Source organism: Telmatherina bonti (genome assembly GCF_933228915.1).
Source record: "Telmatherina bonti genome assembly, chromosome: 14".
Taxonomy (NCBI): Eukaryota; Metazoa; Chordata; class Actinopteri; order Atheriniformes; family Telmatherinidae; genus Telmatherina; species Telmatherina bonti.
This window is the reverse complement of record NC_136612.1, coordinates 8903952-8924551: the sequence shown is the minus strand read 5'-3', so window position 1 is coordinate 8924551 and position 20600 is coordinate 8903952. Positions and strand designations below refer to the sequence as shown.

At 44.0% G+C, this 20600-nt stretch overlaps 1 protein-coding gene across 2 annotated transcripts in view; it reads left to right on the top strand.

The window, feature by feature from the left end:
- Positions 1-20328, top strand: part of hdac5 (histone deacetylase 5) — a gene marked incomplete at its 5' end in the record, with an annotated part of 79481 nt that extends 59153 nt beyond the window's left edge. For both annotated transcript variants that reach the window (XM_079252590.1, XM_079252589.1), the window contains 14 exons: positions 581-692; positions 2710-2843; positions 3533-3653; positions 4289-4338; positions 4426-4533; positions 4616-4671; positions 6288-6375; positions 7294-7413; positions 8302-8399; positions 10708-10826; positions 10930-11063; positions 11189-11270; positions 11351-11531; positions 14341-20328. In XM_079252590.1, the coding sequence (XP_079108716.1) occupies positions 581-692; positions 2710-2843; positions 3533-3653; positions 4289-4338; positions 4426-4533; positions 4616-4671; positions 6288-6375; positions 7294-7413; positions 8302-8399; positions 10708-10826; positions 10930-11063; positions 11189-11270; positions 11351-11531; positions 14341-14380 (1443 nt within the window). In that variant the 3' untranslated portion in view covers positions 14381-20328. The remainder of the gene's footprint in view (positions 1-580; positions 693-2709; positions 2844-3532; positions 3654-4288; positions 4339-4425; positions 4534-4615; positions 4672-6287; positions 6376-7293; positions 7414-8301; positions 8400-10707; positions 10827-10929; positions 11064-11188; positions 11271-11350; positions 11532-14340) is intronic.
- Positions 20329-20600: the final 272 nt, after the last annotated feature.

Sequence of the window (20600 nt, the reverse complement as noted above, 5' to 3'; positions counted from 1 at the left end):
CACACAACTGTTGACGCTGCAGTGACATCACCAGTGGGTGACTCAACCACTGGACTCACCACTCGCTCTGTGTGTGTGTGTGTGTGTGTGTGTGTGTGTGTGTGTGTGTGTGTCTGCATATCTCTGTGTATGTCCACCCACGCATGATGAGTCACCCGTCCTCAGCAGGGAGCGCAGCAACACTCCCTATATATAGCTGCTGCAGAGTGTGTGTGTGTGTGTGTGTGTGTGTGTGTGTGTTATCAAACAAAGCCTAAACACACACTGAGGTGATGAGTCTTATCTTCAGTTTTTATCAATCGTTAAATGAGCCGTCGCATCAAAGTCATTTTTCTGAATGAAGCGGTGTGTGTGTGTGTGTGTGTGCGTGCGTGTGTGCGTGTGTGCGTGTGTGTGACGCAGACAGAAGGTGTTGCTTTTAATCGTAGCTTTTATTAAAAAAAAAACATGAACAAACTCCTCCTCCTGCAGTGAATGAACAGATTTATGAATCATCCTGAGATGAATCACTCCCCCTCTCTCTCCCTTTCTCACTCTCTCTCTCTCCCCCCGCTCTCCCTCTCTCGCCCCGTCCCAGCAGCCTTTGCAGCAGCTGGGGGTGTTTCAGTCCTCGCTGCCCCACAGACCTCTGGGAAGAGCCAAGTCGTCTCCCGCCACCACCGTCAATCCCATCAAGCATCTCTTCACCACTGGTCAGTGTTTCAGACGAAGCTTCTGATTGGTTCAGGGTCTGAAGGTGTCCGTCCACCTCCATGCTTGTTACCTAGCAACAGGAACTGCTCGCTCCTGTTTTTTTTTTGTCATTTTTAGTTTTGCTTCTGTTAAATTTGCTGGGTTTTTTTTCTCTTAAACATGTTTTTTTCTTCACGGTTGGATTATTGATCATAAAAGTCAACGAGTCGCGGATCCCAGGAGGATGTGAGGAAAATAAATAAATAATGGTTCAATAAATATTTCAACTAAATCTAAAAGTGAGATTATAAACTGTAAGGGAAGCCGGGTGACCTTCAGAGCGGGGTCGTCCCCGGGTCACATGACCCGTCATTCAGCATGAAGGCTTGAAATGTTTCCGAAAAGCAAAACGTTTTTGTTTGTTTTATCCGTTTATTACTTTACTGTGTTGCTCTTTGAGTTTTAGCAAATGTAAATATTCTGAAAGTGGAGCGCGTGCGATTCGGTCCGTAGTCCGCTGACGTCTGAGATGTGGGCAGAACGTCTCAAACCGCTGCATGAAACCAGCAGCGGCTCACCAGTAACATCACTGGTCATGCTGGGAAGACTCCTGAGGGTTTTAGGTGTTGAGAGGTATGATGTAAAAACGGCTTCGCTTGTGGCTAAAACACCGACGATGATGATGATGATGATGGTGGTTTGGCTGCAGGACTAGATCAGGGTCTGATGACACAGTTTGCTGCAGGACAGACGGAAGTTGAGCAGACGTTCGTTCCAGCCGGTTGGACAGAGAGACGAAGGGAAACCCACAACTTGTTGCTATGACGACGAAGCAGACTCTTTGCTTCAGTTCATCTTTTCAGCTTCCTGCAGCCAAAACATCTCTCCTGGCTTCATCACGTCAGTCTGAAGGCCTAAATGTAGAAAAATCTTCTTTCATTTCCGTGTTTTAACATCAAATCTGTGGTTATCACAGAGAATATTAGCTATTTATTTATTTAGTCTACACAGATTCCCAGAGAAGCTGGGAACCCATAAATATATTTTCCTTATAGTAATAGTATTATTAGTAAACAGTCTAGTCCAGAATGAATAGTTTAAATAAATTTTTAACAATAATAACAAAACTATATTATATTTCTAATGTCAAAATCTTTATGTTTTTAGATATTTTGTTTCAGAAAGGTCAAAACGCTTGAACAAATTATATACATGCACACAGATGTTTTTATTTACATATACACACATACTTACGTATATACCGATACAAACATAAACATACTTTTATGGAAATACATACACACTTCCATGTATACCAGGGCTGTGACGATATGCTTTCAACCCGATTCGATTTGATTCTGATTTTTTTTTTGTGCCGATTCAATTTAAATTGCAATTCTCACGACTTTTGGAAATTACTGAGTTTGTAGACTAAAAAAATGTACAAAAGTTTTTTTTCTCGTTATTTTTCTTGATTTTAAATAGGAAAAAACACCACAGTGGCCAGATCAGCATTCTGCTGCTCTAACGCCCAAGAAGACATGTAGAAAGATCAATAAAAACAAAGAAAATTACAAAAATTTTATAATGGATTATTTTTATTTATTTGGGAAAAAAATAGATTTTTAAAACCTAAAAATAGATTTTAAAATTGTGAAGAAAAAAAAATGCCAAATTTAGATTTTTTTTCGATTCGATTTCGATCAATATAAATGTTCATAAAAACAGAAGGATGAGTGAACAACTGACAGAGGTATAATTGTTAATTACTTTTTTAAAATGAACGTATTTTTTAACCAGTTAAAACTTGCAGAACTTATTTATTATAAAAATTTATCTGTGAAAGAAACGAGCAGTTTGACTTGTAGCTGCTGCCATCATGTGGCGTCTCTCTGCTACTGCACCTCCTGCTCCTCCTGCTCCTCCTGCTGCTCCTGCAGTGGAAATGATTCCCATCATTAAACCTGTACTTCTTCCTCCTGCATCATCATCCTCCTCGTCATGTGAGTAAGAACTCCAACGGTGTCTCCGCTGCAGGCCTCGTGTACGACAGTCTGATGCTGAAGCATCAGTGTGTGTGTGGAAACGCTCACATTCACCCGGAGCATGCTGGGAGAGTCCAGAGCATCTGGTCCAGACTGCAGGAGACGGGTTTACTGGGACGCTGTGAGGTACACACACACACACACACACACACACACACACACACACACACATTGGAGATGCACCAACATTTAGCTGTTTGTATGTAAAAAAAACACTTAAGTAATTTGATCATCAGAAATGACTTCAGACCCTCCTGGTTCCCCTCTTAGTCAAACATCTGTAAAGATTTTATTGATCTGCATATAATTAGAAAACAGCTGACTTATTATATTTATTTATTGAATGTTGACATTAAAGAATGAATTATTTTAAACTTCATTAACAGTGAGATGAAAATGTGTCGTCAAGATGCAACTCAGTGGGACATTTTGGCAGCAAAGGTCAGCAGTGGGACTTTCAGACATACAGAAAATATATATATCTAGCTCATGTGTGACATGTTCAGGTCTCTCATCACCCCCACAGAACCATCCTCCTAATATTTATTATATCTAAGTTAATAATATTTCCTTAATTTTTTAATAAAATATTAAGCAAAAAAATCAAACTGGCATTTAAAGAGTTAAAACCCAGAAAAAGGTTTAATATTTGTTAGTTTTGGACAGGTCTGAAATTAATTTTTAAAACCAGAAGAAAATATGGATGTTTGATGATTTTATTGTCACCATAGTGACATGAGGAGGGCGATAATATTTACATCTAGTGGAACCCTGAGATCAGACCTCACCCAGGTTCTGGTTCTGACTGTTTGCAGAGGATTCGCGGGCGGAAAGCGTCTCTGGATGAAATCCAGTCGGTCCACTCAGAGTTCCACACGCTGCTGTATGGAACCAGTCCACTCAATCGGCACAAACTGGACCACAAGAAGCTCCTAGGTAACTGTTGCTGGGAAACCGGCATCAGTGTCGCAGCAATGATGGATGTTTTTATTTCCAGGAGAAATATGTAGGTTCAGGTCCCTGACTCGGGTTGGGCCCCTGACTCGGGTTGGGTCCCTGACTCGGGTTGGGTCCCCTGACTCGGGTTGGGCCCCTGACTCGGGTTGGGTCCCTGACTCGGGTTGGGTCCCTGCTGCAGACCCTGACTCGGGTTGGGCCCCTGACTCGGGTTGGGCCCCTGACTCGGGTTGGGTCCCCTGACTCGGGTTGGGTCCCTGACTCTGGTGGGGCCCCTGACTCGGGTTGGGGCCCCTGACTCGGGTTGGGTCCCTGACTCGGGTTGGGGCCCTGCTGCAGACCCTGACTCGGGTTGGGCCCCTGACTCGGGTTGGGCCCCTGACTCGGGTTGGGTCCCCTGACTCGGGTTGGGTCCCTGACTCTGGTGGGGCCCCTGACTCGGGTTGGGGCCCCTGACTCGGGTTGGGGCCCCTGACTCGGGTTGGGGCCCCTGCTGCAGACCCTGACTCGGGTTGGGTCCCCTGACTCGGGTTGGGGCCCCTGACTCGGGTTGGGGCCCCTGACTCGGGTTGGGGCCCCTGCTGCAGATCCTGACGTGCGCTCTCCTCTCTCAGGTCCCATCAGTCAGAAGATGTACGCCGTTCTGCCCTGCGGAGGAATCGGGGTGAGATCCGCGTCCGGCTCCTTCTTCATGCATTTCCGTCCTGACGTTCAGAGTTTGTTGGTCTGAGCTCGTTTCTGCCCCCTGCAGGTGGACAGCGACACCGTGTGGAATGAGATGCACTCCTCAGCGGCGGTCCGCATGGCGGTGGGCTCGGTCATAGAGCTGGCTTTCAAAGTGGCCTCGGGGGAGCTGAAGGTACGCGGAGACGATCAGAGGTTAACATGGTGATGTGTGTGAGCCGGGCTTCACTCTGCGTGTGTGTTTGTGGTTTTCCCAGAACGGCTTCGCAGTGGTCCGTCCACCAGGTCATCACGCTGAGGAGTCCACGGCCATGTCAGTACCGCCTCTTCTCCCTCTGTCTGGTCATCCACTACAAACACAACTTCCAGCAGTAGTTACTGTGTGTGTGTGTGTGTGTGTGTGTGTGTGTGTGTGTGTGTGTGTGTGTGCAGGACACGAACATAAACACACTTTTACTGGTACCTCTTCGTCTCATGTTAGTTTTCTTACTTTGGTCTTACTTTGGTGTGACGAGAGACTTAAACCATCGACTCAGACGACGTCTCTCATCATGTTTGATGATTTTAAATTAAATAAAACCAACTGGGGCCCAACGCCGACCCCCCTGGTCTTCCCACTGGTTTCACACTGGGATCACCTGTCTGTACAACCTGTTACTGGGTTTCAAGCTGTAACACCGTGTATGGTGGCGTAGTGGTACAGCCAGAAGGTCGCTGGGTTTAAGCCTTGTCTGGGGGACAGGTTGTCATGTTCTACCCGTGTATGGTGGGATCTCTCCGGGTTGTAGCAGTGTGTGTGAGTGTGAATGGTTGTGTGTGTTTCTGTCCAGGCTGTCCCAGCCTCTCCCACCCGATGTTTACTGGAATGCTGAACTGGAGAAACGCTTGAGAAAATGGAAATAAGATGGACACCACACTCCTAGAGCTGCTCGATTATGACAAAAATTATAATCACCATTATCTTGACTGAAACTGAGATCTTGATTATTTAACACAATTATCCAGTATTTATAAACAACGCTGCGCGTCGTGGTGTTCTAGACTCCGTGTCGTGCATTATAACGGTTTAATGCACGGCTCCGAGTTGTTTAATCCGCTTTTACCGCTTATATAGGAACTATTTTACGTTGGCCTGGATGCACGTTTTATACCAAACAACCGCTGTCAGGCTGCAGCGCGTTTCTCTCATTCACCTGTTAAAAGACGGCTGATCTGAACCAGCTGGTTAACGCGTTGCTATGGTAACGCCCCGAAACGGAGGGATATTACAGTGTTTAACTGGCCGACCTATGTATAGGAAAATAATGCAGCCAGTTGTCACTGACAATGGTATAAAGTATGTTTAGGTGAACTTCCACAACCTACTGCAGTTATTCTACATGGACCTGCAGCCGGAGCCGACTGAGACTGGCCGCCTGGGAGTGCTTTAGGACGGGAGAGGCTCCCGCTGCTCCTTCCTTACAGTAACTGCAGAACAATATGTGCCTTCAAGTCAGTCGCCAAAACACCAGAAAAGTCTCTAATAACTCCAGTAAAAGCTGCTAGATTTGTCGCTTTTAACAAAAAAAGTCTCCAGATTTAGGGAGAAAGTCTCCAAGTTGGCAACAGTGTCTGAATGAAAGCAAAGCGGCTGTGGGAGGAGTTTACAGCACAGCGCTGCAACGCCAGAGACGCTCGATTAGCAGCTGAAGACAGCAGGAGAGGAAACTGCAGAGAGGAAAATAATCACACCCTTTTAGTTTTATCATCGTTGGAAACCCAGATCGTACCGAGATTAAAATCCGATTAATCGCCCAGCCCTACACGCTCCCAATTCCACGCCTTTCCTTTTTTTCTTTAGTAACATCACGATTAATACCTTCAGATCAATAACTTCTTGTTGTCCGAACTGCTTATGGTTGCTGTTTGTGTGTTTGTTTACGTTTCCAGGGGGTTTTGTTTCTTCAACTCAGTCGCCATCACTGCCAAGCTGCTGCAGCAGAAACTGGGAGTGGGAAAGATCCTCATCGTGGACTGGGTGGGCATCAAACACCGTCATAAAGACGCATTTTTTTAACACTCTGGGGACGCCGGCATCGTCGGCGATGCCAGGGACCACGTTGTGTTTAATCCAGCATGGCTGTCGAACCATAAAAGATAGAAACTTACTTTTTTTCCCTCTTAATCGGGAGACTCTGTGCTTTCAGTCGGTAGTTTCAGCATCACTGTGGCCCATTCAGACATGATACAGTGTTGTGTCAGAATAGGTGTTCTAATCAGAGCCTTTGTCTTTGGCACATGACACGTGTTTGTCCAATCAGAGCCGATGATGCCTCAGGAAACGCCTCCAAACAGTGTCAGTCACTCTGCATCGGTGTCATTAGCAGTCGGATAGCTGCCTTCTGTATTTACAAGGCCGATAAATGATGAAAACAACAACTTTTACTGCTCAAACAAACATTTGCATTCCTCTAGTTTATTTCAACATAAATAAATACGACGACAACATAAATACGACTGTGTCGTAACAGATGGATAACTTGGAAACAGATGTGTGTGCAGCTGAAAGCTGCGGTGCTTCAGTCCCCTTCAGTACCTTTAGTCATGCTTCGAAATTATAATACTTTATAATTATGATAAGCAAAGGAGCCTCATTTACAAAGCAGTTTATGATTTTTCAATTCAAAATTAAAAAAAAACAAGGTATAGGATATTACTGGGCGTTGAAAGGTGGTGTTTATTAGCATTTAAACAAAAAAAAAAGTCAGGTTTATTTCTCTAAAATACCCTTGGAGGGTTAAACCACTTTTAATTTCCCATAAATATAAATGATGTATTTACTCCCTGCATAAGCAAAGTGCTCGTTCATTATAAGCTCACTTCACATGTTTGAGGATAAAATGTCAACTATCTCCACTGACCTTGTCTCTGCTGCTTCTGCTACTCGTCACGGCAGGACATTCACCATGGCAACGGCACCCAGCAGGCCTTCTACAACGATCCCAACGTCCTCTACATTTCCCTCCATCGGTACGATGATGGAAACTTCTTCCCTGGCAGCGGAGCGCCGGAGGAGGTAGAAACACACAAACACAGATCTTTCTGAGGTCTTTATGCTGACAGCCAGCCTTCAGTTTGTGTCTCACAGCGGGAGAATCGTCTCCGTGCTACAGGGAACAAAATGAATCCTCGATCAACCAACGATGACTAAACAGCTCTGTGTGTGTGTGTGTGTGTGTGTGTAATCTTCAATACCTACTGTTTATAATAATTTCCACACTGTTGTTTAGAGATAATTCATTTCATATCGGGATGCACCAATCCACTTTTTGGGAGTTCTGATCTGATACAGATCTGTAGATACCGATATTTGCCAATACCAGATGTGTTTATGTGAACATTATTGTGACTATGGTTATTACTGCTGTTATAACTGTGTCAGATTTCATCAGGTTGTAATAAATGACCCATCCTTTCTGAAGTTACCTCACCAATACAAATGTAACATTACAGATCTAACAATTCCAACACGTTTTCTTCTGATTTGGCACATTTTACCTAAATACAACCATAAATGTGTGGTTTTGAAACAAAGTGGAACAAAAAAAATGTCACACTTTAACATTCAAGGCATTTATTTCTTTTAAAACACATCCGAACCATGTTATCAAACACATCTGCGCTGGCTTGACTAGTCTGGTATCAGGTATCGGAACACTTTTATTAATACCAAGTACGAGTACACACACATGATATTGAGCCGGTCCCTAATTTCACCTCTTTTTAAAAAAGAAATAGTTTTTAAATTGCTTTTCCAAGACAGACAACTACATAATAAATCCACATAAAGATCATGTGAATGAGCTGTAAACATCATCAGGTTAAAACACAACAAACATGGCTGCTGCGCGCTAACTGCAAGCCAACATGTTCTCATGATTAATATCTTCTTTTCCATCTGCAGGTGGGCTCGGGCCCCGGTGTCGGCTTTAATGTGAACATCGCGTGGACTGGAGGAGTGGAGCCCCCTATGGGTGATGTGGAGTACCTCACCGCCTTCAGGTAAACAGTGTGAACCCGCCCACCAAGCAGGCCGCAGAAACTGGTTTGGCCAAAGTACTTCTGCAGGTCACATGACAAATATCACGTTGTCAAGCAGCAACAAGAACACACCACTGTTAGGATGGAAAATGTCCTACAATAATGGAATTATTTTATTTTGTGGTGTTTTGTGTGATCTAAGTTTTAAGGATTTGCATGACGAGTCAGAATGAATGACTCGCTTAGTCAGCTAAAAGGAGAGTTGTCTTTCACTACGCAGCACATGCAGAACTAAAGCTTCCAGCACTGTTTCTGCTGGAGTTTGCACCGCCCCCACAGGAGCATTTAGCCGTGGGGGTGGTGTGAAGCCGCCACCAAGGAGTGGAAACAAGCGGCGATATGCTCTTTGGGACAGTCTGTTACATTTCCACATGCAAAAGAAATGGGAAGGATACCTTAAACAGCATGTTGCAGGTTAAAAACCCCCAAAATCAGGATGTAGAAAGAAATTGTAGCAACCAATGTTGAATAAAAACACACTTATAAATACACTATGTTGGGCTTTCGGAGTAGCTCCTGTTAGAATTTTACTACTGAATCTAAAACTACAAGACAGGAAGTTACGTAGGAAAAGGGAGACAGTCTTTCAGGAAAAAAGGACCTCTGCCGAGAAAAGCACCCAATCTCAAGAAGCGCAGTAACAGCATTTTGTCTCTGGATAACGGGTATTTATTATTACTCTTCATTCATTCATTATCCGAACCGCTTCATCCGATGAAGGGTTGCTCCAAAGAAGCTGGAGCCTATCCCAGCAGTCTTTGGGTGAAAGGCAGGGTACACCCTGGACAGCTCACCAGTCCATCGCAGGGACACACAGAGACAAAAAACCACTCACGCTCACACCTAGGGGCAATTTAGAGTAACCAGTTAACCTAACATGCATGTCTTTGGATGTTTTTCCAACTCAGCTGCAGAAGCCATGGGTCACAATTAGGGCTTTTCGACAGAGCTGGTTCAGAGCCAGATCCAGACTTAGGACCGGTTCTTTGGCTGCCTAAACACCGGCTCCAGGTTCTTAAAACCAGTTCTTTCCTGGCACCAACTTATTGCTGGGTGAGAGTTAAGAACCACTTCACGTTGTGTGGGGGGTCAAGTGGTTACCTGGCCAAAATATGAGCATTGAAAGTTGGACCGAAATCTTTATACCAGCTAACAAAATAGACTAAAACAAGCAGAATTGGTCCGAGGAGGAGACTCTGTGTTTCCTGGCTCAATGCTCATCCGCAGAGATTCAAGGTAAATAGGACAAAGCCTGCGTTCGAGCAGCTACAACAGGAGATGGCTGCTGCCGGATACAAACGGGGCTTCGGCCACTGGTCGACAAATTAGTTTAACAAATTTTACAGAAGATCTGGGGACCAGAAAAAGGAAGTGGACTGCAGCAGCAACGAACAACCGTAAAAGAAACCCACATTTCCAGATCCTTAATACAGTTCCTGGTGACCGGCTGGATAGAAGCAGAATTGACCAGACTCTTTCGGTCGAAACCAAAACTGGTTCTTTGTTAGCACCGGAGTTGAACCACCTAAGCACTGGTTCTAGCACCAGCAGCGGTTCTTCTCTGGTCAAAAAGCCATAAATGTAGAACTACTCCTTTACTGAAAGACAAAGGAACCAGACGGAGATTTTACAAGCTGAAACCCAGAGAGGAGTCAAATATCACACCAAGATTACAAACACTGGACTCGGTAGTTGGACAACTGCAATTGGATTTTAGGATATAGTTCAGCAGACGCTGTAATCGCAGTCTTAGTGATGTCGGTGTTTAAAACATGATAATTCCTGGAAAGACACTCGCTAATCTGGGTTAAACAGTGGACTAGAGTGGACAGTTTATCCAGCTGATGAAGCTTTGAAGACATTTATAGCAGAATGTCATCAGCGTAGAAATAATGAGATAAAAGATGATTCAATGATTACAGCTAAAGGAAGCATGTGAAAATAAAATGATAACGGACCCAGAACCAAACCTTGTGGAGCACCAGAGTTAAAAGGCCGTCAGATTTAAACTTGTTTGTCAAAACAGAGGACGTCCGATCATTAGGCCAATGACTCCATGGTCAGTAGTATTGACCAAAAGGCTGCTACGACCTTATCCTTGTTTTTCGTCTCCATTCCAAGTGGATGTAAACGGACAGAAATGACTGCTTTAACTAATCCGAGCAGATTCAGATGATCCCTCTCAGAGGTTTTATGGCATAGAAAGGATTACTGCATAATTAGATACTGTTGATGATTGAGGTGAAAACTCGTCCTGAATCTTCTCCAGGACTGTGGTGATGCCCATCGCCCAGCAGTTCAGCCCCGACGTGGTGCTGGTGTCTGCAGGCTTCGATGCCGTGGAGGGTCATCAGTCTCCTCTGGGAGGTTATAACGTCTCCGCCAAATGTGAGTGCAATGTTGTTACCATGGCGATGGTTCTCCCTCATCATCTCAGCGACATGAATCTCAAACAGTTACAACGTGGTGTTTGCTACCGGTGTGTCGGCAGGTTTCGGTCAGCTCACGCAGCTGCTGATGGGTCTGGCAGGCGGGCGCGTTGTCATGGCGCTGGAGGGAGGTCACGACCTCACCGCTATCTGCGATGCATCAGAGGCCTGCGTCTCTGCGCTGCTGGGAGACCCGGTAAGAGAGAGACAGGAGATTGTTACCATTTTCATCATAAACAAACGTCCATCTGGTCGTAAAACAACCCAAATGTGTTTATAGCGTGTTTCTTTTAACACACACTCTCCCCGTGTGTGTTTCAGTGCGACTCCATGTTTCAGTGGCCGCAGGAGAAGCCGTGTCCTAAAGCCTGCGCCTCCCTGGAGAGAGTGATCGAGATCCAGAGTGAGAAGCGTCTTCATCACCTCGCTCCCAGCTGAAACAGCTCTTCATCCTCTGAACTGTCTGTCCGTCTGTCCCGACAGGTAAACACTGGCCGTGTCTCCAGAGTTTGACTCAGACCAGCGGCCACTCGCTGCTGGACGGGCCGCTGGGGGCTCAAGGCCAGTCGGAGAAGGATGAGGCAGAGACAGTCAGCGCCATGGCTTCACTGAGTGTCGACGTGGAGCCTCCAGGCTCCGTTCCTGAAACCACAGAGACCAGCAGGTCAGCTGATAACTGAACCGCCGGGCAGCATTCATCAGCCTTTAGCAGAAAACGTCCTTCCATCCTGACGGGGAGCTGCTGGGATAGACTCCCGCCCCCCCACTGAGCTGCAATAAGCAGATAGATAGACGATCGATGGAAGGATGGATTTATTAAACATGTACAGGCTAGTCGTATGCAGGCATGCAGGAATGAGCTGTTCCAAATCAGTTTTCCTGTTGGAAACGTTTAATTCGCTCAGTTTGACCCAAAAGCCGTCCTCAGGCATTTCATAGTGTCCCCTGCTGGTCCCATGACTCCATCATGTAACTGGAAAAACACCAGAACTTCCTGCATCCAACTACAACGGGAAAACTAATTAATCTGATCATTTGTTTTTACATATAACTCATCCGGTTGGCTGTTATTTAATTATTAAATTCTGCATAATTATGGGCGTGTCCTTATGAGTGTCAGGTATCCGATGACCTGCAACAAGAAGGCTAAAGGCTAACAGCCTTAGCTTTAGCCTGTCTACTTCCGTTAGCTGATGAGCTCCGGTTAGCTTGGTTAACTCTTAGCTACAAGCACCTTGCAGTTGGTTGGATGTCAATCATCCCCAACCATCACAGCCCCCCTCTCAGCGCCACCTCTTTGCCCATTTTTATATTTTCCCAGAGTAACTACACGCACGACGCTGCCAAGATGGTGCCATTGGGAACCGCCAATTTATATTATGTTGTATATAAGACAATAAATGTGACGGCAGATGTGTTGCAGACCAGGTTAGAGGAGCTTGTTTCTCCAACGTTCATTCATTTATATGGAAAATATATTTGATATGTGTTGGATTCTTTATGGTTCTACATAAATAACAGAAAGTGGAGATGAGTTTGTGGATACTTAGTGGAGTATAAATAAAGTAGTATAACTGGAGCCACTGTTTGAGAGAAAAAAACCTCAATGTGGGAAAAAGTTGCATGACAATCCTGGAAATCTTTTAATAATCTGATCATACGCCTGAATTGTAATGAAATCGTATCATGATGTACCTAAGACGGCACATCCCTACACCAACGACCCTGATGATTATTATGTAGAAAATAGTGTGTTGACTAATTTTATGAAATGAATAATTACCATTAAAAACAAACTGGCATTTAAAGGGTTAAATTCCTAAAAATAAAATACATTTTGTTCATTTTGAACAGTTTTGACTTTGTTGATTTATAGCAAAAATATAAAAAACTGGCATGTTTTTTGGGCCAAAAAGCTCACCGGGTTAAAAGGCGCTTATTTTCGTATGCATGCACACGTAGTTCGTTGAGCTAGATAACCTTTATATCACTCGGTTACGGTCGTCACCATAGCAACACGTAATCAACTCGTTCAGATAGCTGTTTTTGACAGGGGAATGAAGAAACTGTAGCTTGATTACAGTTGTTTAGCATAAAAACTACGTCGAGACCAAGATAAAATAGTTCCTATACTTCGGCATATTTAGCCAGTTTTCTAAAAGAGAAATAAATATTTGTTATAAAATGTTTACTGTGTGATACTGTGATAAATGGATTAAACAACCGGGATCTGTTCATTACTCCCACTGCGTGTCGCCGTGTTCAAGACTCCGTCTTCTGCATTAAAACCAAGTTGTTTGATGGACCTATTCCATTGTCCCATACAGTAAACCGGCATAATGAAGCCGAACCACACTACGTATTACTCCGCGATGCTACTTACAGCCATAATGTCCCAAAGCGATGCGACTTCGTAGCTTACCAAAGTCCTACAAAAACATATAGACAGCTCCTTTAAAGGGTTCCTATTCTGGTATTTAGAGTTTTCTGAGCTTTCTACAGTGTTACAGTGTTGAATCCTCATCAGACATGTGAACAGCACTGTTTTTTATCACCTAAACGCATGTTTGAGTTTGAGTTCCAGCACTCTCTCTGTTCGGTTTCCATGGCGACGAAAAACGCGTCATTTCAGAGAGTTTTTTCTACGTGGAAATCCTTGTGACGTCCCGGGGGATAAGGTTCGGTGATTGGTTACCTTCTACTGGTTAACAAGGGCATGTACAAATACATCAGGCGGGTGGAAAACGTGGGATAAAGTTATTTCCAACGATGGCTGGTGAGTTTACCAAAGAGAGACATCCTGCTGCATTCGTTGCTGTGGGTTGCTGTTTTCCACTTCGTTTTCAGGCTCTGATTCAGGTTCCAACATGTAGGGCTGGATGCTATGTGTTGACATTGTAGTTTGTTTTTTATTGAGTTCATATGAGCCTAATCCTTCTGTTTATGAGACGTTACAATGACGGCGAAAGCAGGTGCGGTGCGCGCTCCTGATGTAGTGCAGTGGCGGGAGGCGGGGCTTAATGCGGAAGAGTCTCAATCCACTCGTTTTGCCCGCAGGCTGATCTGACAGCCTACGGAGAGGGTCGGTCTGAAGTAAATAAAGCCATTTGTAACAATAACTCCATCAATCCCAGCCCTTCTGGGCTCAGAAATAAAAATAAATTAGCCTGAAATGCACAGAATAGTTCCACTTTAACCACACGTACCACATAAAATCTGTTTGAGGTCAATAAGCACAATTAATTAATTCATACATAAGGCCCACCGCATCATGAGGCGTACTGTCGATTGTTGAGAGAATTTTAGGATTTTACTCGTGTCTTTTGGTCTGGGATGACATTTATGGCCACGAAGGTCACCAGAGGGCTCCAAACGTACGCGCTAACTTCTGCGCATAAGGCAACATCGTGTGTTTTACTGAACAAACGGGTTGGATCAGACGTAATAAAACCTTTTCTGATGTTTGACTTCAGGTCCACAGAGGAGCCCATGGAGGAAGAACCGGTCTTATAAGAGGAGCTCAAACTAGAAGCACACAACCACCATCACCTCCTTCTAGCACCTCCTCATCCTCCTCATTTCCTCCATGGAGTGTGTTCACACACACAGAGTGTTGAGAAGGATTCTGATTGGCTGAGGACCTGATGGAGGCAGATGGAGGAGACTCCTGAGAGAAACTTGTCCTCTGGTTGATCCACCTAAAGGAGGAGCGGACGACTTGTTAGCATCTCCGTGGAAACCAGAGGCAGCGGGAGTGTTGGCATGGATACGGCTCTGGTACTCTTGTATACTTCACCGCCTGTACACAGCACCACTGGACTCGTTTTATTCCCTTCATCCCTTCTCCTCTGAAAACCCTGGTGTCTGCTCCGAGCGTCGGACGGCAAGCTGACGGCTGGTCTTCTTGCTCGTCCATCAGAGAGACGACCAGACTAAGGGGGTGAACGAGCCCTGGAGGAGGAGGAGGAGGAGGAACTCGGTGCCTTTTTTCTGTCCACAGAAACAAACAGTCCAATCAGAAACCACAAATCACTGCCGCAACACCTCAGCAAACCAAGCAGCCCTCGAGGACTGAAGAATCACACACACACACACTGCTGTTGTTCCAGTCGCTCGCCGTCTTTGAGTCTTTTCTTCATCTTGAGGCCTTAGTTTGTCCTAATGTCACCGTTAGCAACCCTGAGAGAGTCAGACTATCATGAGGGCTGATATGAGTAAATATTCTGCTCATTAGGGACTATATATTCCATTTTCTGACGTTCACGGCTGAAATTCCCAACAGACTGCGTTTTTTGAGGTAAGAAAAGCCGCTGAGGTCATCGCAGGTTAGTAAAACACTTCTGGTTCAGATCATCCCATCAGTCCTCTCTCTCTCTCTCTGTCTCTTGATTTAGTGAAGGGTCATGTGACCCAAGCCCCGCCCCTTTTATCTTTCTCAAGGGGGGGGGATTGTTTGATTGTGGCACGATTTTAAAACTCCACAACGACCACATTTTCTCTGTCGTTGTTGTTTATTGTAATATTTCCTGTTTGGTGTAAATACTGTCCGTGTCACAGCAGATGGAGTGCGCTCACTTTTCTACATCTGTACATACATATTATGTATAAAACACAAAATACTTTCTCTTTTTGTATAAAAAGCAAAAGTAATATTCTATAGAGCGCGTAAACAGTGTTTTATCCGTTCAGATTGGATTTGAAGAGTTGATGTTTTTTAAGGCAGGTAAGCACAGGGTTTGAGGCCGCTATCGCAGCCTGCTTGTTTGTTTGTTTACAGAGGCTGAAGGTGGCCGGATGACGTTATTTTCAGAGGGGAAACAGTGAGCTTTAGTTCGTCTGGCAGGTCCAGCGCTGTGCTGCCCTCCTCATGTGAACAACAGCAACTGTAGACAGGCGACATTTTTAAGTCAAAGGTTGTGACTGATCTAGTGGGAAGATGGTGGTTTTTGTGTCCCAGCAGGGATGTGGGTCGAGGAATCACCTGACATGTGACCCCACAGGTTCATTAGTCCTGCTTCAGCAGACTGGTTGCTACCAGGGATGGGCGAGACTAGTATCGATATCTATACAGAACCAGTACTGATACTGTTACCAATATTGCTACTGATCTCACTATCTGTGGTGCTACCAGCACCAGTATTTATATACTAATATTGATACTGATCCAAAGCACCTGTATTAATAAAACACCAAACCCAGTACCAATATTGATACTGATGCCAACATCAATCTTAATATCAACGCCAATACTGATATCAATCCAAACATCAATGTTGATACTCATTCCCATACTGATAATAGTACCAATACTGACACCGCAGCACTAATATTGATACCAATATCAATATTGATGCTGATACCAGTAATGCAACTGATGCCTTCACCAATAATGAATCCTCTACCAATACTGATTCATAGCACATATTGATACCAAAGTAGTACAGATACATTTTGCATCTTATTAATGTCTTTATTGCAAGGACGATATCAAAGATAAATCAAACTTATTAAGATAAATACTTGAAGTAAATCCTTATAAAGTTATAATAAAACAATAAGATCAGTGTTAGTCAAACAAAATCAAGATTAAAACAAATCTTTGAAAATTGAAAATAGTTTACAAGTTAATATATGTAGCGATAAACCAGTAAAATGCATCATCATCACTTACACTGGCATTTTCATCATCTGACATGATATGTTCCCGTAATCATGTGACACATTTCATCGCTGAAATTTTTCGTAACTTGAATATTTCATAATAACACAGTGGTATCGAGGTATCGCCTCTGGAGTATCGCTACGCACATCCCTGGTCGTCACTGAGTGGATCATAAAATCTGTTAGAAAATAATAAAACAAACTCACTGGAGGACCAGCTGAGTTTCCATCTTTAAACATTTAAAATCCAACATGGTGCAGACTAAATGAGCAGCACTCGCTGTATATTTGGAGAGATTGTAGCTGTATATGTGCTGATGCTAATGCTATCTAGCTAGCACAGTCTGCTGGTTTCGTCTGTAATTAATGCTAACTGTAATTTTCATCATTTTGATCAGGAATGTGAGAAGAACTGAGGAAAGTGTGCCAAGTTTCAGTATGATCTGTACAAGCTCCGCTTTATGCTACATACTAGGAACTTTAATATTTACTCCCCAAAACCTGGATGTTTATAGGAGCTTTTATTTTGGTTCTGCTCACCACTTCCTGCTTCATCTCAGAGACGGTCATCGTGTAAGATACCAGCGAGGGTCAGTAGTGTGTCTGGGTTAATGAGAAAACCACTTTCATCATGTGACAGAAGAACCAGACTCGGGATCCACTCAGTGAAGACATTTTATGCTGTTTAAATCGGGGTAATCACCTACCTGTCAGACGAAAACACAACTGCGCACCTTCTCTTTTTATATGACATGAACCTTGAGAGGGACATAAAAGTAAAGACGAACACCATGTGAACTCCAATCCGTCAGGAACTTCTCACCCAGAGGAACTGGTTCCAACCTGCAGGCACAGTAGCAGTCATATTAGGTGTTCTGGTTCTGTTCTGGGACCACCCACCCATCTTAACCTGCTGATATGGACTGGCATTGGCACCAGTTGTTGTTCCAAACTCACCTTTTCTTTCTTTTTTAAATTTTACAACATTCAAAACAATTAAATGACGTATTGAGGTATGTTTGAGGCGAAACTCCGTGTACATGTCCTTCACCAGTGTGAACAGGATGACTAGTTTTGGTTTATTCACGGCAGCAGCACAATGGAAATCAACTCCGCTAATTCTGGTTCCCATGATGCCTGCGTCTGGGTCCCTTCTGTTCAAAGCAATACCGCAGTGATGTGAGGAGAGACTCCATGTTGGCGCTGCGTCTGGTAGAGAGCTGTATGGTGGGACGGATAGCCAGTACTGACTGAGCGACTTGTTGACCTGTTTCCAGACACCTTAGTGTGATATTTCTGTACTACTGTAAACACTAAAGCTATTTTATCCATGTAACCTGCCGCTGAAGCTGTTGTAGAAACAAAGTGCAGCTGGTCAGACTGGGAACTGAAGAGTGACCCATTGAAGCAGAGCTCAGCTGGAGTTCATCCAGGATATCGTGGTGTGGACGAGCAAGCAGCAACTACCACCACTGTTAGTTAATGTATTTATAAAATGCTTAAATCACAAGTCCAACCTCAACACGAAGTTTTAATTAATTAATTTAATTCATTAGGCGATATCGCAAAAGTTATCGATATGAGACGATATGAGTCCCTTTTGTTCACATCAAGTCGCTGAAAACAGCTAAAATGTGTAAATCTAAAGGCCCGTTTCTACCAATCAATCCAGGAGACGCCGGTACACATTTGCGGCCCGTGGAGTGATTGCTCCCATTGAGGTCCCAATCTTATCAATCCGACCCAAGAGGGTGGAGCTTGTCACGGCTGAAATCCACTAATGTGTTGAAAGAATTGTCTCTTCCTGTGGGACTTGGCACTAAAAAGAACCAGATTTTGCACGTAATTAAGGCAGGAGACAGACGAAACCGTCCATCTACGTATCGTCCAGCCTAAACGGACCTTAAGACGTCACACAACTATTTAGCTATTGCTATCCGGCTTATACCCTGCATATCGGGTAAGGGTACGGAAAACGGAACAGAGATCATTTTATTAAACCAAACCAGGCCAAGCCAGACCCCCTCGGTGGACACGGGGCTTAATATCCCTCTTGACCGAAATCAGACATATCAGCTGCTACCTGCAGCTGGCTGAACCACACCCTGAATTAAATGTGAAGACATTGTGGTTGTTTTAACAATTATCAGTAATAAATACTCAATGAATATTCAGTCAATGCGTTGATTTAGATTGATATGTTGCTAAACCTCCTCATGTTGGTTCCCACCAGTTAAATGCCTTAATGTTCATTCTCGTGTTTTAGCACTTTGGCTCCATCTTGTGGCCACTGCAGGAACCGCAGGCTAAACGACAGACTGGTTCATACTGGTTTATCAGAAACTGGACAAGTTTAGTGTTTTTTTTAAATATAAAGATTGATGGATCTGAAAGATGAGAAAAGTTTATACATTTTCAACACAAGTTAAGTATTTTATTTACACTTTTGTCGATGTCGAGCTGCAGACGAACTTCTAGTTAACCCGAATTCTTGCAGCTCTCTACGCACAACAGTTAAAACACAACCACATTTTTAACGTTTAACGTGGTTCCCAAACAGGTTTTGACTTCTGATTCTTGATCTAGAAGCACCCAAAGTTTGAGTGTTTTTCCTTCATCTGCGTTTTTGACTAATTTTAGCCAAACCGATGAGCATTTACGGATGTTTTTCTTGGTTTTTTGCAGAATTTTGTGGGAATAAAAAACGAGTTGTAAGTTATAAAAGCAGAAATATCTCAGGTGGCGCCCATGACTCTTGGCGGGAATGTATGAATCATGTGAAATAGTTGTGTGTTTGCAAGAATCCGACACCAGAAATGCCTTAGAAGACGAATGTCCAAAAAGAAAGATGACAAGCTTTACTGACCCCCCCCCCCCGAGAATCTGAACTTTAGTAAATATGTTTAACAAGTCGTCCTTGAAGTGGTGGTGGTTGCTGCTGGTTGGAGGTTGGGGTCGCTCTCTGATTGGCTCAGCTCGGCGATCGGCTTACTTCCGATCTGCGATGCTAGCAGGGTCGCAGGACTGAGGTGCGTCCCGTACTGAAGGCACCTCCTCGGTCCCGAGGCGTTACACACCGAGGTAAAACGCACACCTTTTCACACACACTATTTTCTACATGACGATACTGTACATCTCTTGATATGTTTGATACTGTGGTGTAAACGTGGCGTGTTGGGGGGGGGCGTGGTCTCAGTTCCTTTTACCTCCTGGTTTCATGGGGAGGCGCCGTTTTCTCTGTTACCTTTTCTTCCGTCTGTTTTTTGTTGGATCGGATCACAAGCACATTCCTGACTCTCTCTGTGTGTGTGTGTGTGTGTGTGTGTGTGTGTGTGTGTGTGTGTGTGTGTGTGCGCGCGTGTGCGTGTGTGTGTGCACGCTGTCGTTTCCTGCTAATCCTTCCCTGTTGCAACACAACACATCCGGTTCACGCCGACTCACATGTATATAAAGTGCATATATGTGTACACATGTGCAATACACGCTATCCAAGCAATCTCTTACTGTGACTAATATTGATGATAATCGTCACTTTTTGCAGTTTCAGCCTGTTTTTTTTCCTCTTCGTCCTGATTCTGTTGCAGGAGCTTAAAAAGGGAGGATGACTATTGTGATTCTTCACTCTGTTTCATTTCAGGGTTTGTGGACATTTTGATGAAGCCCTTTTGTTTTTTTATTACTCTCACTGTAATGTTGTGATGTTAATCCTGATGATCTGTTTTCTTTCTGTTTGTTTTTTTAAGTGGGCTTGTTGTTAAATTTGTCTGGAAACTCAATAAAGCAATTCACTGACCCTCCGCTGCCACGACTCGCCTCGTTTCTTTACAAAGTCGCTCAAAAGTTCGGACAAAACGTCTCGTAATCAGCTCAAACTGAGGAATCCTGACTGCACAACGTCACATGGAAACACTGATAAACATTTCATAACATTTTTATTTAAAATGCAACAAAGATGTTGAAATAAAGACATTTTAGTACATCAATAACAGACGAGTTTTAGCATCAGAGTTGGCTTTATTTGCCGCGTCCCGCCAGTCCAACCCGGCCTAGATCATACAAAACAATGTAGGCC